Source organism: Corvus kubaryi, unplaced genomic scaffold (genome assembly GCF_017639235.1).
Source record: "Corvus kubaryi isolate FWS band 111438036 unplaced genomic scaffold, C.kubaryi_AGA036_p1.0 37334, whole genome shotgun sequence".
NCBI classification, from domain to species: domain Eukaryota; kingdom Metazoa; phylum Chordata; class Aves; order Passeriformes; family Corvidae; genus Corvus; species Corvus kubaryi.
The window spans coordinates 9353086-9379765 of NW_024581108.1; the positions used below are offsets into that span (position 1 = coordinate 9353086).

At 37.6% G+C, this 26680-nt stretch overlaps 1 protein-coding gene across 8 annotated transcripts in view; it reads left to right on the top strand.

The window, feature by feature from the left end:
* BCAR3 (BCAR3 adaptor protein, NSP family member) overlaps positions 1-26680 on the top strand; it is an 87508-nt gene that overhangs the window by 34064 nt on the left and 26764 nt on the right. For all 8 annotated transcript variants that reach the window (XM_042030177.1, XM_042030175.1, XM_042030174.1 and 5 more), the window contains 2 exons: positions 244-568; positions 14466-14505. In XM_042030177.1, the coding sequence (XP_041886111.1) occupies positions 244-568; positions 14466-14505 (365 nt within the window). The remainder of the gene's footprint in view (positions 1-243; positions 569-14465; positions 14506-26680) is intronic.

Consider the following 26680-nt stretch of genomic DNA (forward strand, 5'->3'; position numbering starts at 1 on the left):
TGCTCTTGCACGTTTGTCCAGACTTGTTGTTTTTTGTAGTGACTTTTAACATATATAAAGTTATACATGTGTGCTTGATGTGCAGTTGAGAGCAGCATGACTGGATCTTGAGGTATCTGACTGCCTCAAAGCAAAGCAAAAGTTCAGTTTCAGATACCTTTGCTAGTCATGCTACTTAACTTCCTTTAAGTGGGGGCTTTCATGATTGATGCACACTAAGAAATCTTGGTTTTGTTTTTCCAGAATCAAAAATGATAGCTGCAGGAAAATTTTCAAGTATTCCTAGAAATGGCCCAGTGAACCACCAGTTCTCATTAGCTTCTTCCATGGACCTTTTGACCACAAAACCTTCACCAACTGAGCATCACTCAAACTCCTTTCAAGGCATCTCTATCCATGGCACTCTCCCCAGGAAGAAGAAGGGGACAGTTCCCACTCGGTCTTGTGATATGTTTAGCCACATGGGAATGTTGCCTTACATGAGAACACGGCAGCAGCCACCTTTTGTACAGGATGTTATAGAAGAGTACCCTCCAGAAAATGGAAAGAGCGGCAAACTCCATGCCAGGTATGTTGTAAAACCTTAATTTGCATATGTTAGTTGCATAGGTATTATTACATATCCTTCTAAGCCTTCTAACTGAAGGCCCAGTTATAGATACAGCTGTTTACTATAACTCTTAAGTTTTCCCCCCAGTATTCAATTTAGGTCTTGATGGAAGATGTAAATAATTTTTAATGACTGTGTCTTCCCTCTGCATGTTTAAAAGGTATAATACTGCATGTACTATTCCCATGGAGAAAATTTTTTTAAGTCAGTGAATTGCTTTGATATCACCCTTTGCATTGTTGTAACAGAGCAATTTTAATCAAAAAGTCATAACTGCTCAAACTTGGTTTTGATTTGTATTCCATGCAATATGCATAGAGGGCTGAGGAAAAGGAGAGTGGTGTTCCAGCTGCCTCAAATCTAGAGCTGTGTGTGAGCCTTCTTCATGAAAGACTTACTGGAACCCCATGTACGCTGAGCTAATGACAAATTATCCCTATTTATTATTCCTGCCTGACTTTGTGGTTAACATATGCATAACTCTTGAGAAAAACCTATACTCTTACAGCTAACCTTTCTTTTGGGAATCTGTTATCATCACTGATATTTCATTGCTTACAAAAAGTAATTAATTTTGTAAATGTCCTTTTTTTTTGGTTTTGGTATTGACATCTATACAATGGGGAAAAAATTTCCAGCTAACAAAAGAAAAATTCAGTGTAATGCAGTGGATCACTTAAAGACATAGAAATGAGAGAATGTTTGGTTGCTTGGCTGATGGAGTTAAAGGCTGAGAAAATATATCCAAATTACGAGTTCTGAATTAGGATTTACAGTCTTGCTGTGTCCATCACTACAATTTTTTGGTTTTCAAGTCTTGTGAGTAAGCTTCTGTGTCTAGAGTGGGTTTTTTATGCTTTTTGCTTGTGCTTTATGGGATCAAGCTTTCTTCTCACCTAAAAAGAAGTCTTTCTTCTCTATACCCCATTCATTTTAAAAGAAGAAAGGATCTAAGTGGGTTTAGTACTCTTTTGTCACTGATCTCTGAGATGTACCTGCTTATATGAACTGGTGTTTAAAACATAATTTGCTTCTTTTATTTACATACTTTAAGAGAATGCAAGCAGCCTGGGGTGTTGCTGTGAAAAGAATATGGTGATATACCCTGAAGTTTTATTTTATATCTTCTTTTTCAAGAGCAGTTACTAAATATTATTTTCTTGAGAGACCAAATCCTACTGATACCTTGTCTTATGACATGAATATGACAACCTTGTCCTATAAAGAACACTTCGGCAAACCAGTAAGAGTACGAACAGAATGCTTGAGAGGAAAATGTCAGGAAGGTCTGCTGGTCAGAATGAAAACATAATGCTTTTGAATTAATAAAGAGATTCAAAGGATTGTTATTAATGCAGCCTGTGAATACAATTTGTGCCTATTGAGTCATAGCAGCAAGTGCTGTTCCTGTTTGATCTTTCAGTTACTTTGGTAAAATACACTCTGAATGCTATGCTAACAACTTCTAACAATTGGTTTCTTTAATTTTTACAATGGATCATTATGTGATCCATTGTAAAATGTTCTGCTCCGTGACCTGGATGGACAGTTATGTTAAAGCAGAAGACAATAACAACTTGGCAGTCAGCAAATACATCACTTTCTGGATCTTCTTGCAATGACACTGCACTTTTCATTAGTTTACTTTAAAGGAAAATTGAGAGAGAAAGTCTGATTAGCCTGTGGTAAGCATTTTGCCATATATGCTAAGGTATTCATTCTAACGCTTACATTCACATTGAAATTACCTGGGCCTAATAGTGTAGGGGAGTCCATGTTTCCTTATTAGTGTTTTTTTACAAAAAAGCCCTGTTACTTCAGTGTAGGAATTTGTGAAACAGTGTAACATTACATGAATATTCTCATTCAGGAGTATATCAGTCTTTCATTGCTATAATGCTGTTTACAAAAACTGAACATGTGAGTACACATTTTAATGACACATTTTCAGGATGCACTGTGCAACCCAAGTGCTGTGTTTGATGCCAGTGGGCCAGAACTAATAGTCATTAGGATTGCAGTGTTCATGTGCACATGGATATGATTATTATCATGTCATTGTTTGTTTGATTAATTCTAATTTAAAAAACATTACTATGATAACATTTTTAATAATTCAAAGTAATACTTTCTTTAACATATGAATACACATCACATTATTTTGTGAAACAAAAAATAAGCCAGAGCGATGAGAATAGGAAAACAATAATGAGCAGTGTCATTCCCTAATGGAATTCTTCTGATTCTGAAATTCTTCTGATAACTTGGAGAAATTATATTGTCAATTTTCAGTGCAATAAGATTGTGTTCTCTTCTTGGTTTGTGAATGTACATCTCTGCTAGTTAGTTAGTTCAAGGGGAAAAAAAGCTTTCTTTCTTGAGAAAGCTTACATCTGAGTTTGAGAGTGTCTTGGAAATAATTAAATGGCCAAAATTAGAATCAGCTGAGCTCTTGAAAGGTAGTTTTATTAGCTAAAATAGAATTCACTCTTGAAAGTGAAGAACTTCACTTTTAAAAGAGAATTCTCATTTTAGCATGTAAAACTAAAGCTGCTTTTGTGTAATGTTCTTTATTATCTGACATTGATAATTAAACCCAAATAAAGTTTAATTGTAATTTCTCCTTGACACGTGGTCCACGGGTTACCTTTATTGAGCTTTGCCTTGTATTATGATACCTTTATTTAAAAGAAAATTGTTCAAATTCCCATCACTGCTAGAAGCAGTGGCTTTTTCTTTTTTGGCCCGTGTCTTGTGGCTGCCATCAGCAAACCCAGAATTTCCAATGCACTTGGATGATCATAGTTCTTCATGAGTGACATTAAAGTTTAGCAGACTTGTGGCATTTTCATGCTTTTTCATAAATGCAGCCAAATGTCCCTCAAATAAACAGGACCTAAAAGCATTGCAGAATTATCACTATTGCAGTAAGTTTGAGTGTAATGATAAAGGCAACTGTCAAAGGCCTGTTTTGACATTCTGTGCCATTTCAGCTGGATGTCAGCAGTATTCTCAGGTAGTCTTGGGTTAACACAGTAGTTATCTCTGTGGGTCTGGTACTGGCTCTGATATAAACATACTTGAATGTTATCTCATTGTAGAGATGCAAGGAATTTCTGAGACATTGTTAAGAAGATGGAATAGAGCAAAGACTTTTGCAAATATCCCGAAGCAAAACTAGATTCCAGTACTGATACCGTGCTCTCTGTTTCATGACGCAGTGTGATTGCAAGAGATAGCAGAACAAGTGATTGCTTCTTGGACTGTAAGCTGACAGCTGTAGTATTCTCTGTTCCTAAATTCCCCACTGCCATGTTCACCACTAAATTATGTCCTCAAGTGCCATATCCAAACGTTTTTTGAACACTTTCAGAGATGGTAACTCCACCACTTCTCTGGGCAGTCCTTTTTGTGGAAAAAAGTTTCCTAATAAATGGATTCCTAATTAAAGCTCCCTTGGTGCAACTTGAGGCCATCTCTTGTTCTCTCATGCTGACACTTGTCACTTTATTGGTAGCCAAACCACATACCAAGGAAAGAGGAGAGGATCATGAGGCGTATTCTGAAGATTTTTTCTCCAGTTTGAGTTGAAGGTTTGAGTTGAAATTAGTACTATTGCAAGATACAAGGATCACAGAACACTGTGAGAAAGAAATGTGTCTTTGATACCCCACTGTCAAACAGGTTCCAAGGTTGTTATGTGGGGAGAGAAGTAATGCAAGTGGTATGATAGGTTCAACATTGTGTTGTCAGGGAGTCAGGCTAATAAAGATATGTGATCTTCACAATCAGTTAAAAGACAGTGAAGGAAAGAAAAGATACTCCTTTCTTAGTACTGGCAATTCCTCTATTGCCTGCAAATAGCCTGTATTCCTATTGAAATAAACAAGGTTTGCAACAAAATTAAGTGAAATTTAGTTTAATAGCAGCTCCAGTGTGATATTGTAAAGAGGTCAGAAATAGGATCTGGATTTGCACAGAGTTGATGTTGTTGATGGGCATGATGCTTTGAAAGAATTTAATGTAGATTTTAGAATGGACAATCTAGCACAGTAATAAAATCAAAGCTAGACACAATTTCTTAGAAATAAGTTTATTAATTTTTTAATGCAGTTTGTAGAGTTACATGCTTATTTTAAAGCCCTTAGTGTTTAAAAAGCCTTAGTGTTCAATTCAGACTTTTTAAAAAAGATACTTAACTGCTAAAAGTACATGTATACATAAAATACAAGTTTAGTATTTGAAAGAAAGAAAAATTAATTAATTTTGTCTTCACCCTGTATGTGTAGTATAGGAGTCTGTAGAATAGAGCTTTGGGTGTTTGGGGAGAAATGTGGTCACACGTTTCCATTAAATCACTATCTTCCCTTTGCTGAGCCTACCCCTAGGAAGTGTTGAAACACACCATCTGCCAGAAATGATCACTCTAAGTTTTCATGATAATTAAAGCCTTAAAACAAAGTTGACATTAATTTTCACTGACTGTTTCACATTATACAGGATGTTTGTGAATACGTGCTGGTTTAATTTGTTTACTGGCTCTCTTTCCAGTAGCTGTTTCATCTGCTTGTGCTTGTAAAGACAATTTTTTGTTCAAATTCCATTCTTTGTCTATACAGACATTTGAAAAATGGAGTCACTGATAAACAGTAGGGTTGTATTGTTCAAACTGGCCTGAAATCAAAATACTTCGTGCATTTCTCTAAATAATGTATAATACCCTGGGTGCTTTATCACTGTTCATGAGAGGTTCTGACCTACCAGCTGGTCAGAATTCGATTTTTTTTCTTCCTGTTTTTGAAGCTTTAGTTTTAACTGTGTATGAATTTGAAGTGTAGAGTTGTAACTACAGAGATATAATTTTAATCTTTTCTTCTTTGCTTCTGTTTTAGTTTTCTGTTCTCAAGCCCAGTAAATTCCTGGCTATGCTTTAAGTCCTGATTGTGATTGTATTTACAACACTACTTCTTTATTGATGTGGCTACAAACTATTCATTTTTGTAGGTAGACAAGGCATAACAGTTTCTTTTACTCTGCCAGGATCTCAAGTGTGAACTGTCCATATACAGCATTTTTTTGATATGGTTCAAGCATGTTAAAAAAGAAAAATTCAATCTGGTGGGTGTGGGGAGCCATGGAAGAAAAGATTTTGATTAGCTTGATTCTTTCACTAAAGAAGTGGGCAGACCAGTAGCTCTAACATCTTCCAGTGCTCATTGAACCTTATTGCAAAAGATGAAAATGTGATAAATTACTTGTAAACTAAAGTGTATTTTATAGGCTGGCCCTAATTATCTACACACAGGTGCAAAGAACACATTTTCTGTAGTTCTGAGAGTGTGGTTTGTGTGACTGCATATTTCGCTAGACTTCAGTCTCTTGAGTACTGGTCAGCAGACATTTTACCTCTTTTCTATGTCAGCTGTTTCAGATGAAGTGCTCTCAGCTAGAACTGGACTTCATACTGTTGTAGCAGAGAGTTATTCCAGAGGAGATTAGTTTATCGGGTTGTTTAGGATGTTCTGTTCTCTTCTGAATTTCTGATCTTCAAGGCTCTGCATGTTTGGCTGGATGATCCTCACATACTTTTCTCATATAACTGTCCAGGAAGAAATAAAAATATGTTCAATTTTAGCCTTGACTAATACCACTGACATTAATAGGGTAACTTCATCAGCATAAACCTGAGCAGGCTCACTATTCTCTACAGGACCTTGTCCTTGGAGAGCAGTACATTTGGAAGTTGGTACAGGGTTAGTCTTGAAGTATAGAGCCTTGAAGTATAAAGCTATTAATGACTGAATTCTGGGTTCCCAAAACTTTTCCTGTTCTCTTAGTGGTATGACCACAATAGATGAGGCCTGCTGAAGTCCTTGAATTGAGAGTTGAATTACAAGAGAAAAGAGTTGGCAAAGCTGTTCTTGGTGAGGAGAGCACTACTCAGGAGTTTGCTTTATCCTTGTCAGAATTTGCAGCCAGAAGCCTGTTTTGCTTCTCCAGATGCTGCAAATTCTGTTTTTCATTGGGTTTGGAGAATGGGGTGGATCAGGTATTTAGACAGCATTTATTTTGTTCTAACTAGTGATTTTGAAAACATTATTTTTTTAATAATTTCAATTTTAATTTGTGTTACTTTTTAAAATTAATACTGTGTGTACACTTGTATGGTTAGGTGCACTTTGAAACTTAAATTAAAATAATTTTTTATCAAGACTTTAATATATCAAGTAAAATAAGTATTTTATATGTTTCATGTGTGGAGTAAAGTGAGTAATACTGGGGGTTTTTTTGTTTATAGAATGCAGTGTAGTTCTTCAGGTATGAAAATATTTGCAAGATTAACAGGAAGCTCAATACCTTTGATTCCATTTTAAATTTTAGGATAGGGTGGGGAGGAATTTCTGTAAAACCACAAAATCTTGAAAGTAAAAATAGTTACGGTTTTGGTGTAATGCCTAAAACTATCTCTTAGTATGAGCTTTGTTTTAAGAGACCTGAACCAAACTGTTTGTGAGTATATTGTTGTGTTGCTTTAATAAGAGTAACACAAGTGTGTCGAATTTGGGGCTACTGAATATCTCATTGACTTCTTCCATGCATAGGTTTTTCAAAAGGAAGAGTTCTTTAGATGTTGCCAATACTTCATGCTTTTTGTCACAAATTTTCCCATTCTTTCTGTTGATGTGTCCTGTTCTCGTGTGCACCTGCAGGTCTCTGCTGTCTCAGAGGTGGAGCAGAGCTATCTGCTAAAGCTGGTAGATGTTTGTGGTAGAAGGAATGCTGTGTTGGATAAGCAGAGAATAGCTAATGTTATCTGCTTACATTCAGTATCAAATCCTCTTATCCTTTAACTCTAGGGGTTGGTTCTGTTTTGGCTTGTCTACTTTTTCTTTTTAGCCCCTCTGTCCATTGTTGGGTTCAGATTCTTCTGTTGTGAAGTTCTACTTCACCCCTTTGTTACCATTTGATGCTCACGTCCTCTTTCTTTGCTTGGTGAACATAGACCTGCAGAACAAATGCTTCACTTCTTGATTTTTATGGGGATTTTGGAAAACTGGCTACAGGTGACAATTTTTGGAAATCTGCCCATGTGGGATCTTAGGAGGGGGAAATGAGGAAAACAGGACAAAATGTCTCAAAAAGAGAAACCATCCCTCCAGTATTAGAGATTAATTAAATCACAGTTCTTCACCTTCTGAGCAGAGGAATTGAAGTGCCTTATGGGGTGAATGCAGTTGTATCATTGTTTGAAATTAATTGTGGGATCATGACCTTATTGTTAATGAATGACTTGCCAGGTAAACTTGAGCCCAAATCCCTCAAAGCCCCTATCAAAATTAGTCAGTGTTATTTTTCAAAAACTTCCCAAAAACTTCGATTTTTTCTGGCTGTTTTCTTCTTTGAGAGGAGTACACTGTATATAGTGGAAAGTTTCTTGAATTACTCCTTCCATCACACCCAAAGTTCCTTCCCTAGCTCTGATGTTTTGTGATCTCTTTTGTAAATATTATGGATTGCCCTATTCACTTGTACCAAGTGCTATATTGCTTCCTCATCTTGCCTCCTGTTCATATGTGAACATTTATTTTCCTTTCTGTCCCTTTTATGCCCTAAATAGTAGTTAAATGTTACATAGGGGAGTATATTCCTAATGCTTACTTGCCATATCCAGTGCAGAGACGCATCTGATGTGACGAGCTTTTTAAATTGGGCTAAGGGAATAAACAGGGAGAACAATTCTTCCACTATCATCTTTGCCAAAGCAAAGTATTAGCATTCCTATGCTTCAGTCCAAATATACATTCCTGAAAGACACGTTAGCCAAGTGAAAAACCATGCTTTTTGAATAAACTGTTCCTAGAAATAGATTCATTTCAGATTAATTAATGGAGACTGTGATTCTACTGAAGATTTGTTGTGGGTTTTTGGAGTATGCATATTCATTTTGTAAGGTTATATTGATTTTGAACACTTAAAATTTTGTGGTGCTGGATTTGGGATAACTGCGCAGCAACTAAAACACTCACTGTAAAGAGTTGCCAGCTGAAGATACAAGTCAACAGGCAACAGCACATACATAAACAACTTTGTAGTAACAGCGTCTGTTTTGGATAAGCGGTAGTCTTGCTGCCCAACCACTACTTTGACAGAATAGGTCTTGGGATAAAAGGTTTAAGAAGGGCTTTGAAGGACATAGTTTCGGCTCTGGTAAACCTAAATGTTAAGGAAAATAGAGAAAAAAAGAATGGATATGTGTAGTCTGAGCTTTTGAACAGGTTGTATAGACTGGTACTGTGTGTAGTGCAGAAACAGTCTTTTGGAAAAGGTAGAAAAAATGGTGTCGATTTTTCTGCTGCAATAGGTAAACCGGAGTGAGTTGGAGGGATGCAGATTGAAGTGGTAAAAGTAAATGGCTGAAACATTATCTCTGCTGGGACATTCTGAACAAGTAGGAGTACGTTGAGATTTCATTTAATTCAAGGAAAAGTACGTTGCATCTCTTCTTGAGTTTTAATCACCGAAGAGTCCCTGCTGTTCTTGTGTGAACTGCAGGTCATTACACAGTTAGTCATAGCACTTTGCACTTGTTTCCACTGGTGTTTGAATGAGTCATGCCCATGGTGCTGTGCAGCTGTAGACAGAAGAGTGGAATGCCCTTAGGAATGTAGCAGGAGTGCGTGTGAGAAGCAGAAGCTGCTGGGGGATAAAATCAGTGGACCTTTTACTCTAGTTTACAGTAGAAATAACATCAGTCTGCATTACATATACTGGAACACATCATGTCCAGCATGCTTAAACTTGCACCTTCATACTTAAGTAGTGTGTATTTCAAAAATCTACAGAGATGGAGAGATTTCAAAGACACAAATTGAAGAAGGTATTTGATCCCATCTGGTCATTTTACAGCAGTTCTGTCTGTGTTAGCAGCCATGCAACAGCTTGGTACATTTTCAGGGCCTCAGGCTGCCTTTGAGCCTCTACTGCCTTTACTTAGATTTGGCACTGGCACTGTTGGTGTTGGAACAATTGAGAAGATAGTTCTTCTCATGATTTGTCTTTCAATGGGGTAGAAAGGGGATGCTTTTGAAAATGTCCCCAGCAAAAGTCACTGTAAAATAAACAAACATCAAATACTGGCAGTGTGTCCCAATGTTTTTCCCAGTTATAAAAGTGTGAAGTAGCACAAAGCTGATTCAGGGCCACTCAGCAGTTTCCACCACTGTAAGAATGGTTGTAATATGGGAGTTGAATGATAATGAGGATTTGGGCAACTTGATGTTACTGTTGTGTCTGCACTTAAATTTTGTTAAAGTTATCACAGCTAATTTTTTAATTGTAGCTGATTGGTCTGTGAGGATGCCAAGGGCCTGGACAAAGCAGATGCTTAATAGGGCTTAGTGTGTCAAGGTCTGCATGTTGCAGGATTTTTGATAGCAACAATGATGAGAAGAGGTAATGTATAATGTTGGAGAGGTGGAGGTTTTCATAGAATCAAGCAGCTAAAGATTACAGGATATCTGCTTAAAGATTTTTTATTGAAGTCATGTAGAGAGCTATTGGATAAACAGCAGAGTCTGAAAAACAGTTTATGTCTGAGTTACTGAGATTCTGGCTATTCTCTGGTGCCCACTGAACTGAATAATGGATGTGAGGCTTGAACGCCAAGATTCAGCTTTTCAATTGCAGCATTGATTTTGAGTACGTAAGAATTTTGTCAAATATTTTAGAAGAGTGACTAGTTATGCAGATGTTAAAGTTTTCTTTACCCAATTATCACGTTTGGTTGCCAATTGTCTTCAAATCCATGCAGGATTTGAAGTTGGCAGTATAACAGTATTTAGTTTGTCATACCAGAAATATGATTCAAGTTGCTTATAGTGATTTTTTTTTTTCTTCATTTTAACCAGTGACTGTTCATGGTGACAACTTCAAAAGGGCTTTTCTAAAAAAATCTTTTAATTCTTCCCACACATTTGACTGTCATTTAGAGGTGTTGGGAAGTGGAGAAATAGCATCCAGTACCAGCTGAATTCCATTCCCTTTTCTCATCTCAGTCAGCTCTAGTTATATTTTGAACGGGTCCTCATACAATGATAATTACTGTTTTCTGAGAAATTACTTTGTTTCTCATAGTGGTCAAATGTATCAGTACTTGCTTAGACAGTCAATGCCAACCAGTATGACACCAAACTCTTCATTGTTGCAACAAATGTTGCTAAGGAGAGAAGAAGAGGGAAGCAAAAGAGCAACTTCACGGTTTTTGTTGTCTCACCTTCATGTTTTTCAGGAGTTCCTGAAGCTGCACACTTGTTTGCAAGCTCTGTGTATTTTCTTGGCTGTATCAGCAAGAAACCCATACATAAAAAAAAAAAGCACATGAGAATCTTGATAAGTATCTTAAAGCTGGACTGAAAAGAAAATGAGATCATTTCCAAGGACTACCAGGGAGAGATTAAAGGGTTGTATGTCTGCAAGATCAGCCAGCATTGAAAAAGGTGTTTTCAGATGTCAGTCTCTAGAGAGAATGTGTTTCTGGGCTAGAAAAAGCCTCAGAATCATGAGGGCTGAGATTGTGATGCTTTCTTTTAGTGGTCAGATATTGCTGAAGGAGTGTTTACATTACCGTGGTTTCCACACAGACCTTGTATGTGTGGAGGAGGGTCAACAGAGGACTTGCACTACTCAGGAGAATGGCTTAATTACATGTAGCAAGTCAGGTGCTTTTTGTCTTCTTTTTTGTTCCTATGAGCAAAAACGTCCTGGAAGGGGATTTTGTTTTGTCACAAAATGAGGTGATAGCAAGAGGTGGCAGCAATATGAATACCCAAAATAGATGTGGGAGTCTTAAATTCCTCTCTGTGACAGAAGGAGTATGGAAAGAGCATGAAGCCAATGCTGTGTGTCCTACTGCATACTTACCTCTACTTGAGGTATTCTGAAAACTTCTCTGTTCCAGGGGCATCATTCTGTATTAAATACGCTTTTTATGTGAATGGAAGTAGGTCTTATCTGATTATTAGGAAGCCAAAATACTTAATGAAATCCAATCAGTGAACCCACAGTTTACACAGGACTGGTTGCCTTATGTGCAGACTCTAATACATAAATGCTGTAGGTAAACAGGTGCAAATGGATACAGCTATAAAGTCAAGCTTATTATGAAGATAAACATTAGCATTACTTGAAAGGTAATAAAATCTGATGAAAGATAAGAATTTAGTATTATTGAAAGAAACCTTCAGTTAAATTGATTTTGAGAGATGGCAGAAGGGGCCACTATCTTTCATCTGATCTGTTAGTCATCTGAAAGTTTGTTTTTTTTCCTGCAGATCTTCTAATATAATAAGTGAGTGTAGGTTCACCATTTTTTATTAAGATTCTTTGAGAGGGAAAATGGAAACGAAAAATGTGCTTTTATATTTTTCTTAACTTCATGACATTATAGATTTCCTTCACCAGGAACACATGGCATAAAGAAACACATCATCATTGCTAACAGAGAGCTAAGATTCAGGAGCTAGTTTTATTTGGTTGCCTTCTAGTTACTTGGGCTAACTGCTTAATCTGGTTTTCTGCATGTAATGTGACAGTATTGTGGTGGAATCGAATGAGAGGAAAATGCGGTAGTTAATCTTTACTATTAGTTGCTGCACAACAATGAAAGTTCCATTCCTTGAAAATAACTTCAAAAAATTTGTACAGAGATGAAGGCTTAGGTAACAAGGGAATATGGGGAGAGAGAGGAGTGGATCAGCTGGGAGGAAGGTATCTGAGATGTATAGGGCTCCAACATAAACATCTTTCTGTATGACTCATGGTGAATTGCAGGGTTTTGTACATTTTGTTGTGGGACAGCTTACCAGATAAAATACTACAGTACTTGTGAAGATACTTGTTACCCCATCCATTTCCCAAAGCCAAACGTTTTCAAAGCACTTTTGTCATGTGGATGTTGAAAGAAATGTAGGGCACATCTTTCTCTGCTCTCTTCTGGATTTCCTGCTTTATATACAGTAAATAAACTGTTTCATCTTAAAGCTTTCCTACCTCTCTTGATCTGTCCTAAAGATCATTTTCCTTGTAGCAGAAGGTGGGAACAGAGGAGTCTGTAGGAAGGCTGATCTGCAGGAGTGCAGGTTGTAAGTGCAGACCATAACAAAACATGCTCACTGCTGGAGTAACCAGGTTTGTTCTTTCGGAGTGTGTTGCACAGGCAGTGCTGGTAGGCCCTTTGTCCTGAAAGATTCCACAGGCAAGCAAAGAACTAAACTGCAAAGTTTTTCAGGAGCATTTGGTACTGGAACAACTTCCCACAGATCATTTGAATGTGAGAAGAATTCAGGCATGCTTAATGACTTTGCTGAACTGATTAAAAATGTTGGGGTTTTTTTCCCAGTCAAATTGAAAAGTGCTGAGAAAGAAAATGTCTCTTCTGTTTAGAAGCTTTCTTTTCTTTTTCCTCTGTGCTTCACCCCTTCTCTGCTATGCTTGTACATACTTTATGCTCATACAGTTTCCAAGCTGACTCTTCTTTGTATATTGCATAGGAAAAAGTTTCAAATGGTCCAAATTCTATTCCCATTGAATTTTCCAGCTTTTTATTCTTTTAAACATCAGTTGAGAATGGAACTTGACCCTTGATAAGTACTGAGATAATGTGAATGAGTAATACATTATACAGCCTGAACAGTTGAACACCATAATTTTATGGGGAAGGCTCAGTATTCTGGATTAAAAGATGTTAGGGAACCAGACTAAAAACTGAGTATAAAATAATAATATCATTTCAGATGATATGCAGTTACTTTCAAACAACACAGGGAACTCAGAGACTGTTTTCTGGATTGATTAATTCCAATGTACCCAATTTCTACATTTCTGAAGCTGCTTATTAGGTTTCCAGTGTTACATCTTTGTAACAGCTTCCACCAAACAAGATCCTGTTTCTAAATTTAGAGTATCTGTTGTCCAAGTGGCAAACTTGATTGCTGTAATGAGTGCCCAGTCCTCTCTAAGTTTGCATGGTTTTCATTGTGCCAGTTACATGTTTGAACTTTAAGGGCAGCACCATGTATGTCATCCTAGTTTCTGTAGAAAACATCCAGTCATGTACTGCAAACTTTGTTAACCTGCTAGTTCTCGAATAAAAATACACAAAATGCTTTGAAATAGAAATAAAAATAAACATCTATTTTATGGAAAGAGTTGTAACAGTACTCTTCACTTAGGCTTCTGTGCCCTTTGCTATCTGTCTGTATAGAAAACCTATGATGAAATATTTTATTTTTAAATTAGGGAAAGGACATGATTATTTGGCTTTCAGATAGTTGCGATGCTGAAATTATGATTATTTTGAGAACTTTGTATATATATAGAAATTGAATGTAGTACTTTCTATTTCTATTTCACTACTGTTAGCAGTGCCCTCCCAATGCTATCAGAGGCAGTAGCTTAAACAGGAAAACATAAAAGCAAAGATATAAATTCACAAGCCATTGGGAGAACTCTCTTTTAAATTTATTTCAAATGTTTTAGGTGTAAAGTAAGTATTTCAGCCATCTGTTGAAATGTCAAGATTCATTTTATTTGCTTAAAATGGTATAATTAACTTTATTTCTCAAATTAATTACTACTGGCTCCACTACCTGTCCTAGAAGAAATCAGTGATTTATTTATTTGTTAAAAATTAGATAGCATAGGCCATCGAGCTCTAACACACAGCTTTTAATGAGGATTTTAATGTGACTATTGCTCATATGAATGCATCTCTTCAGTATGAGGTTATATTTGGACTCACCATTTTTTTGTTTGTTTTTTCTTCTGTCCTTTCTCTCCTGGTACCATTTTCTTACAGAGATCAGAATATTCTGGATCCTACATTGGAATATGTTAAGGTAAGGTACTGTTTCTTACCCTCAAAATATTTTATTTGGTATATATCCAGCACTGACAGAGCATTTCCAGTCATTTGTCAGTAAATAGGGCAGCTGTCTATCTTTTGGTACAGAGAAACAAATTATACATGTCAGGCTGTTTTCTTAAAGCTTCAGTGAAATGCTTGTGGGCATTGTACCTTGGGTGTAGGTTGCATTTTTATACTGGGGCTTCTTTACAGTTACATGGTGACTGTTTAAATTCTTGCTTTTGTTAGCAGATTAAAAGAAGCTGTATTTTTTGTTTATGGACTTCCGGGGAAGTAAAGAATCACGTCTGAAAATATAATAAAAATGTCAAATTTAGGTTTACACTTTTAGTATTATACTTACTAAAATTACAGTTAAAAATTCACTTCTGGTCCAAAAAAGTAATTGGAATACTGGAAAAGTTGTGAGTTCTGCTCTCCTGTTGTGAGATCTCCTGTATATGATCAGTGTGAGTATTTTGTTAAGAGTAAATAAAAAGTACCCTGGAACATTCATAAATTATATTCAAAACTCAATCCCAGACTGGCAACAGAGAGACTTTGGAGGAAGCCCTAGGGACGTTATTATTGGGAGTCTCTTGTAATGCTGTAATTTTTACTGAATTAGTACTTTTCAACATGTTTTGTTTAAGTGAATATTATTCCTCAGAACCTTGCAAAAATCTTGCTGATATTTTATGTGTTTCAACAATGGGCTTCTCTAATTGTTGGGCTTTGTTCCCTGCCTTTTCTGTTTCCTGAGAAGTGTCAGATAAACACAGGTTATCCTTAACATAGGATATTTCTACAGCTATTAATGTGGTTAGCCTGAATTTCTCAGACACCTGAATTTCTGCTACAGGTTAGAAGTTCAGGTGAGGAGGAGACTGAGGAGAACCAGTTCAATGGCGTTTTGCTGCTAGAATTCCCCCTGTGGATGCTCACAGTTGAAGGAAGTTAAGAGGTGCCCAGGTTAGGGTTCAGGCTGACTGAAGAAGTAAACTAGGAGATTGTAATGCAGTGTTGAGAGGGGATTGTCAGAGGAAAGTAATTGTCTGAAAGTGTGGCAGAGTCCTTTGCTGCACTTTCTGTCTAGGGTTGGGGTAGATGTAGGAATTAAGGTTTTGTGGAAGGGAAGGGGAAGAGCAGAATGCAAAGATCCCTGGAAAAGTGGCTGCCACAGGACTCTGAGAACAGCTGCTGGATTTCTGCTCTAACAGGTAGTTAGTTCAGTGTTGTGAGGTCCCTGGCCTCAATCCCAGCCTAAAGCTGGGATGTGGTGAAGTAGAGAAGAGAAGGCCAAAAGACTTCTCAGGAGGGGATGCCAGAGGCAACAAAGTCGCGGACATGTTAATTGCTGTATTTAATTTACTGTGTGTCTTGCACTGTGCTGTACCGAGTATGCTGCTAGAGTTTTAATAATGTGACTAAGTAGAAGGCAGAGGTATCATGTGCCAATTCATCAATATGTGTGTCTTGTCTTGTTGCAGCAAGTTCTGTATTATAAATGTGGTTTCTCATCTTTTCTAGTAGAAGCTTGTCTTGGACTCTTCTCAATAGTAGTGGTGCTAAGCTTAGTTATTAAAACTTTGGTGTTGAGGAGGAAAGCCTGGGGAAAAGAGACTTAAGAGGAAGAATACAAGGGTTACCAATGCCTTCTCTTCTCCTTCCTTCTTCAGTTTTTCCTGTCTATATCCCTACCTTTAGTGAACTGTGAGTTTGGACCCTAGTTTAGTGGTATTATAACAGGAATTCTAGACAAGAAATCTCAAACTACAACTTTGAAAAATATGCAGAAACTGCTTTCTAATAATTATAACTCCCCAAAACATTTTTTGTCTGTAAAAGTCTGTGTTGCTAACAAAACTGATTCCAGAAATGTGTTATTACACAGAAATCAATCAATCATAAATAAAGGCAGTCTCTCATCAGTACTTTGTTTATCAGTTAACTCTAACTGTAAAGTTGTGGGTGAATTCATACCAACAGGATCTTGGATCCCTTTGTTGGCTTCAGTTTTATCAAGTATGTGTTCATTGTCTTACCCTATGGTAACTATTATATTAATGTTTATAAGTTTTCCAGATCCTCGAATACATTATGGTGGCAGTGTTAAGTCAGGTATAAAATGCAGAACACTAACCTTCTGAAGCTGAAAAAACAGACTTCTGTAGCATGTTTATACCACCATTGCCATTTGTACAAGTCTCTTTGGTATATAATCTGTACATACGTAGTTTGAACTAGCAGGTAGGCTTTGACAGATGTTGCTTCAGTGGGAAAAAAAACAACCTTTAAATGGAAAAGAGTAAGAGAAGAGGGAGAAAACAACAAGAGCACTTTTGGGAATTGTATTTTGCTGATTCACAATACGAAAGTTCTGAATGAGAGATTTATATTTCTGGTGCACAGGAAAATATAGTTAATATTGTCTATCAACAGAGAAGCATTGATTTACTGATTGAAAACACATATAAACTTGAGCATGAAGCATATGTGGTGTATGACTTACATAAAAACTAACACTGGAACTGATTGTATGTTGTAATTGTAAAGTCTTGATACTGGTTCTTGTTTCTCTCATGTTACTCTTCAGGCTGTAAAGAGAAGAGTGACTTCGGATTAATTTGCCTTGAAAGAATTGCATTATCTTGAAAGTAATGCATGGCACAAATTTGTGTTAGGGTAATTTGGCTTCTGGCAATTCTACCCAAAAGTTACAGTGGTAACAGAGCAAATGGTACTGTGTCAGGGCCCTGAGGGCACTAATTGTTCTCGAGTGTCCTGGCCAGCCTCACTTGGGACCTCCACCCACACCCACTGAGCAAGGGCTGCATCACGATGGGGCCTTCAGGCCCCTCCTGAGTTGCTCAGTGGGTGCACCTGCCCCTAGTCCTGTTTCCCAAGTGCTGTGTGGGAAGCTCGGGACAGACTTTGTACCTGGCCTGTTACCTCTCTGGCCTGAGGCTCTCCGGAATGTGACCTCCTGTTGGTGTGATCACCCTGCTCACCTTGGTTGCATCTGGGTGCTGTGGGACTGCACCTTGTTGTGAGTACCTTGCCCACCCTGTGCTCCCAGGTCGCCGTCCCGTAGGGAGCAGCCCCACTCCTGTTGCTCCCTGACACACTCATTGTAGGTGGCTGTTTTGAAAGATTCAGATAGGTGCCTTTCTCATAACTGTTCCGCTTTTCAGGCTGCATAGTCATACCTATTGTCCTTCAAGACAAGCAGCTAGTTTTAAACTAGCTAGATTTAAAAAGTAATTTTACAAAAAGGCCTGGGCACAGAGCTGACCATGCAGCTTCACAGTTGCAGATCAACACTGTTTCTGCAGTGGTGCAAGCATGCTACTGGAGTTTCCTGTGAGTCCCGTAAGAAAGGTAATTAATACTTGTTTAGAATGTGCTGCTGCTGGAGAGTGATCAGCATCTCTTCAGAACTGGACAGTGCTGTAAATAGAACGTGGAGAATTCATATGGGCTTGAGGAAGAGTAACACGGTTCAGTGTGCTGGTTTTGGTTGTGTGCTCGTTCACAGTGAGAACAACAACATGATGTCTGTTGTGGCCATAGTGACTACAAACAGACTGATGGTAAACTTTGAAGCTGAGTGTAGCAATTTGCTTTTTAACAAACCTTTCCTTGCTGAAATCTGGTCACTGAAAATAATATTCAGAAGGAACAGAGGAAAGGCAAAATAAATTGGTTTTTTCTGTTGTTTTATTCTGCTCAAAATACAAGACAGAAAACACTGATTATAGAATTAATCTTTTTTTTTTCTTTTAAGAGAATGTTCTCTATAGATGAACCAATAGATAGACTGTGGTTTCTAATTCTTTAATCTAAATCACATCTCTCACAAGTTGCAGTTTACTACCTCTTGAATATTGATGTATTAGTTCATTCAGTATATAAAGAGAGCTAATTATGCAAAAGCAAGTTCTAAGAGGGGGAAAAAATGTACTGATTTGCTGAAGTCTGAGTATACTGGAGTGTCCATATGGCTTCAACTCTTCCTTTGTATTCACAGTGCTGCTGAAACCATGGTCACAGTTAAATGGCTCTTTCAAAAAAAAACCTTTTATGGTAGAAGTGAAAACAGGCCAGACTGCTTTGAGTCAGGCTGCTGCCCAAGTCATGAAAGAGATTCAGGGACACAATAGCACGTTGTACATTCTGTGAGATTTTTACAAGTTTTATGAACCAAATAATAGATCCATTGGTAGTCTCTGCAGGTTCTTCCCACACCCTGAGTCCGCACATCCACGGAACAGATTCCTGCAGCAGGGGAGAAAGAATCAAGTGCTGGCAGATTTGAGTGTGTCAGAGAACTTTTTGTGAGTCATTTTGATGAAATTCTTGTGAACTAAAGATAGCTTACTGTCCCATTCCTATTCACTATAAATACTTAAGGATCTTTTCATAGAAATCTGTGCTGTAATTACTGAGGCTATATCAGGGTGAAAAGGAAAAAAAAAAAGAGATGTCTCTCCTCCTTTCATGGAAGCCTTTCGAGCATTTCCTGTGGAAATAGTGCTTAATAATTACAGAAATACATATCAGCAGTGAGTTGATAAATATTACTGTGGCCTGAAGTTTTGGAGTTGTATTTTATTCCATTAGTGGAAAAATTGCAAAATTTATGACTGATTGTCTGCTCAGCATGATCATGAGGGAAGTTTATATTTAGATTCAGACTTGAAAAAACTGTTGCTTGTTTAAGGAAGTTACAGCTACAGAAAAGAGTTTCTTGTGAAGTTCTGCTGAAGGATTCTTTCGTCTCAGCCCCACAGTGTTAATTTTTCTCCCTATTTTTACTCTTCCTTGATTTTGTTAGAAAGCAAACTGTCATAGAAATTACTGTCATTCATCATAGCTTTGGTTAGTGCAACTGAAAATAAAATTTTGATGACATTCCAGTGTGTTGATCCTTATCTATAGCTTTGCAAGATGGGACAATATTTTGTGGGTTTAATTCAACTTCAGGGAACTTAGGTTATGAGATTTATTGATGCATGGTTTGTATAGTTAATTGCACAAATTCATAATATTGTGGATGCCAATCCAATATAGGTGTGGGTGTTTGACTCTCACCATTCTATTGGCTGAAGATGCTCTGGTAAGAGGGTGATCAAAAGTAAAGTTTGTGTGTGTGTATGTATGTTTAGGAAAGTTTAGAAAAAAATCTGTGCTGGCATGACAAGTAGCCACAGTTTGGGAAACAGTTTTTCCTGATGACAGTGAAATTTCCTTGCAAGCAGCCTTTTTTAGACATGGAAATATATAAGAGAAATCCCCACCTCACTGGAAAACTTGCCAACTCCAGTGTATTCCTGTTCATGCTGTGTATCACACTCCTGCAGAGACTTGCCTGTTGGGAAGCGAGCTGGAACTTGTGAGCAGAAAGTTTGTTGGGTTTCTACATTGTCCGACAGCATTAAGTATCAGAGCTGGGAGGAATGCCTGACATTAAGGCACCACATGATCAGGAGGTTCTTTCTGAGTCTGTAGGGTGGTTTGAGGACTTCTTTTCCACACTTTTTGCAACTGCAGCAAGGGCAACAGTATCACAGAAGCTGGAATTATCCGATGGAATGTGTTTTGTTGAGGAGAAAAGGAGTATGCCCATGTGGCCGACTTGGACTTTACACATCTCTGTCATTATGGACTTGTCCCAACTCAGAGATCATCAGTGATGTCAGTAAGGCTTCAGACAGAGATATTTCCTTTATATATATATATATATTTCTCTACTTAGCAGGAACAGAAGTTTCACAAACATCATTCCGCAGGAGTTGCTTCTTGCATGTAAGCTGTGTAGTTCTGATTACACAGATTAGATTCTGTTAGAGCCAATCCAGTGTTAATGCATGTAGTTATCGATCTCAATGAAAACCTTCGATTTGATTCTTGACGGGTGGTTGCTGGTTGTGCACTGCCCTCTGCTGGAAAAGAAACACTTGACTGGATATTTTTAATCAAGCCATGGTTATTTAAATCACGTTTCATAATAATTTCTTTGTAACTCTTGTAGGAGCCTGACTGTTGGAAGTTGGTTGCTTTTTTCTCAAGTGGCACAGAATGGGGGGGAATTTTTCCACTCCTCCCTGTCATTAAGTTATAGAAGTAGTCCTAAAGGGAACTTGAGGGTTTGTTTGGGGTTTTTTTTGTCAGGGTGTCACTGAGATTGTTAGAATAGATGTTCTGATTTTTGCAAAAAGAAAAAGCGGAAGAGATTCCCTATCATCCCAAAATAATCTGCTCTACCTCCCAAACTAGATTAGTCATATGATCTTTTAATTGATATTGTGGGAAAATTTTTCCTAAATTGTGGTATTTCGCGCCTAGAGATTTGGTTTTGGGCGCTCTTGGTTTTATGTTGTTGGTTGGTTTGTGGGGGGAAGGTTGTTGGGGTTTTTTTGTTTTGTCCATCTGTCTTCTATTCACAACCTATATTCAATTTTCTAGTGGGATAAGTTTGGGCTGTTGCAATAAGTTGGACAAAGCATCTTGTCTTTTAGTCCTGTTCTGGTGTTAGCAAAATTTCAGGTAGTAGAATTTTTTTTTCAGCCTTGTTTCTAGACTTGTTTCTTACAATGTCTGTCCTTTCTCTACTCAAAAAGGGCAACTATTTCTTTAAGTATGTATGATAATTATTCCTAAAAGCTTTCATCAGCCCAGGAAAAAATAAAAAAAGTACTTAAGGAGTTACATATGTAGTTGAAATGCAGCAGCTCTCAAGTATTTAATTCCCCTGAAATCATAGTGAGAATCTTCCTCTGTTCATTTGAAGTTAAAGAAAACTTACCCTATTTGATACAATGTTGTTACTCATCATTAGTGATGGAATATAACACCACTAGTTAGTTTCAGTATTTTCTCATGTTGAATTTTGTTTGACCAACAGGCTGGTCTCTGAAAATAAGGTTGAGTCAGCAGTCCTGTAATCTTTTGGCTGCAAAGTGATGAATAAAATGTAAGCTGGTGTTTGCAGTAAATTATGCAGGAAGTATGATTCTACAGCTCTGCCAGACAATGCACTTTCAGTCTACTGTCCTAGTTCATGTTTCCCTAGAAGAGAAATCCCAAGTTAGCCTGTTCCTGTTTGGAGCTTTTCGTTCTTTCCCAGCCCCCAGTTCCTGAATGGCCTGATTAGCTCTAAGATCTGGGTTTTTCTGTGGTTGGTGGGGATTGTGGGTTTTTTGGTTGGTTGAGGTTTTTGGGTTTTGTGGGTCAGGGGCAAGGGGAGTTAAGAGTAGTGTGAAGAGGAATTTTTTTTCTTTGTGAATGATAATCCTTAAATGAATTGAGCCAAGTGGATAGTGGCTTTCTAATTATTCTGGCCTTCCTTGCAAAGTCTTTTAGCAGTGCATTCCCCTCTCCTGATGCTGAAATGGAGTTTGGGGTATTTTGCTTATGGGAGCATCTTCTGTAATGCTGAGGATGCTTTGGTAAGTATAAAATGCAGATACCTCTTAGAGGAGTAAGCATTCTATCTTTGCATGTTAATGGTTAATCTTACATGTTATCCTACCATGGATTTGACTCAGTTAATGTCTGTATTCTGCTTCTTCTGTTATTACTCATTAACTCTCAAATGATGTCTGGTCTGGAGTCCTCAAATGCCACTACATGCACTGAGCTTTGAGTTGAAAATGATAAAATTACTTTAATTTAATTTCCTTGGAACTAATAGTAATACTAGTGGCAGCTACTTAATTGACCTTTCCAATACTTTTGTTAGAGGATCAGTAACTACTGTCAGTCTTATTTACAGATGAGAAACATAAGGTGGAAAGGTCTGAATCTGAAACAGGGGCTAGAAGTCTTGGGGTACAAAAATCAGGTCTTACTTTATCTCTGGTGATCTTCTGAAACTTGGATTTAAATGAATTAGCTGTTTTCTCCAAAATATTAATCGCAGTGGTTCTCAAATGCTGAGTTATCACAGAATCACAGAATGGTTTGGGTTGGCAGGGACCTCAAAAGATATCTAGTTACAATCCCCTGCCTTGTGCAGGGGCACCTGTCCTTAGACCAGGTTTCTCAGGGCCCCATCCAACCTGGCCTTTTGATAATACACCCAAGTCAAAATGTCCGTGTCAGTGAAAGCAAATATAGGTACATGGTGATGTGCACTTACTTTTCAAAGAAAGAAAAAAAAAAAAGGGGGGGACTGGGTTTTTTTTAGTTTTCATAGTTTGGACTAATAGCAAAAGTTTAGTTTCATTAGATTGGACTAAAACAAAAGCTGTCAGGGACATGAAAATGTTTATGTTTAACTCCATGCAACACCTTACTGTTGATCTTTCACTGTCTATAAGCACATGAGCCACAAGGGGGAGTATGTAATGTGTGGAGAGCAGATGATGATGATGATTTTTATTATTAAGCATTTTGGGTACTCTTACTGATAAAGCCTAGGGAAGTAAAGCTCCTGATCTCTCAGAGCTGTGTTTACAGGTAATAATTAGAATAAGACTGGTGCATTGTGTGTGTGTCTGTCTTGCCTCTTTTTGGAGACATGCTGACATACAGTTTAGCCTGTGGAGAGGACAGCAGAAGGAGCATTTGGACATTTCACTTGGGATGTCGTCTGCTGATACGTGCTGTCAAAGGAGCAGGTTGGCCTGACATTTTTGTGTCGGATAGTTATAGAAAATAAGCATTTACACAAATAATGGAGTATAATGTTGTGTTGGCTGTCTAGAATACCTAGAGGTCATTTGCCTCCGTGTCCTCAAATCCTTTTGTTAGTAAAATGTTGAAAGGGTGGTAAAGACTTTTGAAAAGCCAAGCTCTGACAGAGACCAAGTGACTTGTAAATTTTCTTTTTGAGTGCTACACATCCAAGATACACATCCTTTGTATTAAAGGAAAGTATTTTAGTGTATTCAGTTTTAGATAATTAGCTGATATTTTAAAGGCATCCACTTACCCTGGTGATGTAACTTTTTTTTTTTTATCTTTCCGTTATATTTAGAACTGGTTTAAATCTCACACAAACAAGCACTTTGTTTTGACAGGACTGAGGAGACTTTCAAAAACAGAAGTCTAAAGTTAACAAATGTCTTAATGCCTTATTTTTATGCGCAAGACAGCTCTGATATGCTGACCAGCAAAGCTAGTTAGACTAATGACAGCTAAGTTAGCAGGAAAGAGAAGAAGGTATTAGCCATAAACTGTGAACTAATTCTGAAAGAAAAGGAAATTCATGCCTTTTCATAATTTCCCCCCCCCCCCCCCAATTCAGGGAGCAAATTGAAGGAAAAATAGGTGACCCATTACAAAATCATGTCATGTTTGTATGTGGGTTGGCAGACAGTAGGTGGAGCTCAAGAATATGTACGTTAGTTTTCAGTGGGATTGATAAAACCTGCTGGTGGATTCATAATAGGAAGGGGTCTAATAAGAAAGCCAGACCTACTGCCAGATGACTTTGAAAAAATTTGATCTTTTATAACTAAAACATATACATCTTCAAGGTATTTGGTTGTCTTAAAGTGCAAATTAGGACCTAGTAGGAAGCTCATAAGCAGGTTGGGCATTTATTTCTTGTACCTGCCAACCTGAGTTTTCATATGAGGCAGATTTTCAAAGAGATTTATTCAAGCAGAAGTGTAAACTAAATAGATGCAAATTCTGTTTTCTCACTATTCCTGTACAACTGCAGCACATTTCTGAGACTGCCTCACGGAACCATGATAGAAAGGAGGAAGAAATTATGTTGACCTCTCCCATGCCACACCTCACAATGCAAACAAGGGTAATTACAGCTGCAGCTCTGTCTGTTGATTTATGATCAGAGGCTGCACCAACAACAGCACGCAGGAAGTGAGGTTATCCAAGAGAACGTGAAAGAGTCAGTTCTGTTAAAAATTGAGACAGGAATAGTAGGACATGAGCTGGGACCTGGGACTTTATGTGCCTGTAGACATTTGAGTTAGGAACAGGTAAAAGTAAGTTTTCTTGACAGTGTTGTCCTCCCCTCTCTTCCACTTACTGTACACTTTAACAAGTGTTCAGATGTAAAGTTGGGTGCTACCTGTATTTGGAGGCATCACTCCCCAGAGCTTTGTTAGAGGCAATGTGCCACACCTGAAGGACTTACTGCTAAAACTAACTGGAAGTGGGCATTGCGAAGATGTTGTTTGCATGGGCGAATTATTTATCAGTTTTCCCCTGTTTCCTGACCTTTTCTTACATTAAAAAGAATAAATAACTAGTTACGGCAAAAACTCTTATGTATTAAATGAAAAATGTTTCAACTGGAGATTTAAGTTCTTTGATTTTCTTTGGGTTTTTTCTTTCAGATTTTATTCCTGTTGTACTTTACTCCAACCCCAGAGTTGCCATTTTGTAGCCATAGGCCCTCAGACCATAGCTGGATCGTGCCCTGTGTAATGGGGACACGTCCGTGTTCATGTGACGTCACTCGTTCAGCAGCAGTGCTTGGGGCCGGCTCTGGGCTGTATCTAATCAGATTTGTGCTCTTGACCCTTGTACAGTACACCGTGCCTCCTTTCATTTACAGCTGGCTTCCTGCCTGGATTGTTTACTTCCAGTTAGCGCAGTGAAATCTAAAGCATTACGTGTATTTCACTGAATATTGTTAGGCTGATTTGAATGCTTAAATGAATAGAGCAGTGCAAAGCAAAGAAGGAAGCCAACAATTCCCTCATCTAATTTAGTCTGAAATTGCTTCTCTTTCTCTAATACGAAATCACAAATCATAATAATTTTGTGTGTGAATTCTAAGCACTTCCATGAGCCTGACTGGTGTTTGGTTCAAAACAATGGCTTGTAGCTCTGGAGACTGTTGTGATAACTTCAGACAGCTTGGGAGTTTTCAAGCATTTATATTTTTATGGAATGTGGTTGCTTTACTTGAGCCACTTAAAACCTTGAAGCTGCATAATTTTTTTTTCCTCTTTTTTTTTTTTTTTTTGTGATGAGAGAAAAAGAAATTGACCTCTACTAAAGAAATTATCCCTACGTTTTTTCTTGTTTGACCTGTACAATTAAAGCAGCCTAAGAAGATCCCCCCTGAGCAGGTTCACACTGTCCTGCACGAACACCTCAAACTCCTGCATATGCAATGTGCTCTGAGTGAGCTGGACACAGTTTAGGTGTGTCAAGGGAGCACTGGGTAAGTGTAATTTAAACTAGACCATGCAAAAATCCTAAATAACTTTAGAGGCTTTGTAATAACAGGTGGGGTTAGCAGAGGCTCCTTAATTTCTCTTCCTAATGGGCTATTAGGAACTCAACACAGGACATATGTTCAAGTGAACTCATGTGGCCATGGATTCTATGAACTTAAAAATCTTTTCTTATTAAGCTTAGTTATCAAATTTATCAAAAATAATCCAGCCAGCCATCCACAGAAACAGATGAAGGGATTATAAGATATTTTAAGATTCTAGGAAGAACTTTTGAAAACAAAGAAATAAAGCTTATGGCTGACCTTTTGGTGCTGGAGAGCATATGAAATACGTCAATAGATGTCTTAGCAAAAGGATTGTATTTGATGTTTCTAAGGTAAAAGAAACGGGTTTATTTCTCACATGAGGAGTCCAAAGAAGTCCAAAGAACCCAAAGTACCAGCAAAAAAATTGAAGGGCAGAAGAGTGAAAATGTGACTAAGCTATCCTTTGTTTCTCTGAGGCAGTATTTAAAAATGTAAATCTTACCTATGTATGAAGCATAATTTGGAGCAGCCTGAAGGTTGTCCTCAGTCATGCTGGCTGAAAACAGCTCCATGATAGCCATCAGTGCAGGAAATGCCATAGTACCACCCAGAGGTTTCTCACATACTCTTTGAGATTCCTTCCAGTAATGTTAATTTTCATAGTGCTATATCATAGTGTCTTGCAATGGTTGTCATCCATTCATTGAGCTATCTAGGCAGAAGTCATACTAACCTTTAATAAAAAGAAAAATCCCATTAGTTTAATGTAAAAAAAAAATTTAATTTACCATTTAAATAAAGTATCCTTTTTCCTATCAGTTATACTGTTGATAAAAAGCATCAGCAGCTGATGTATGAAATTGTACAGTATTCATTTTTAAGGTTCATTAATTCTGGCATTCTCTCAACATACATAATTTTTGATTCTTCATTACAGACAGGAAATAAGGAAGTGGCAGTTACCATTTGTATTAGA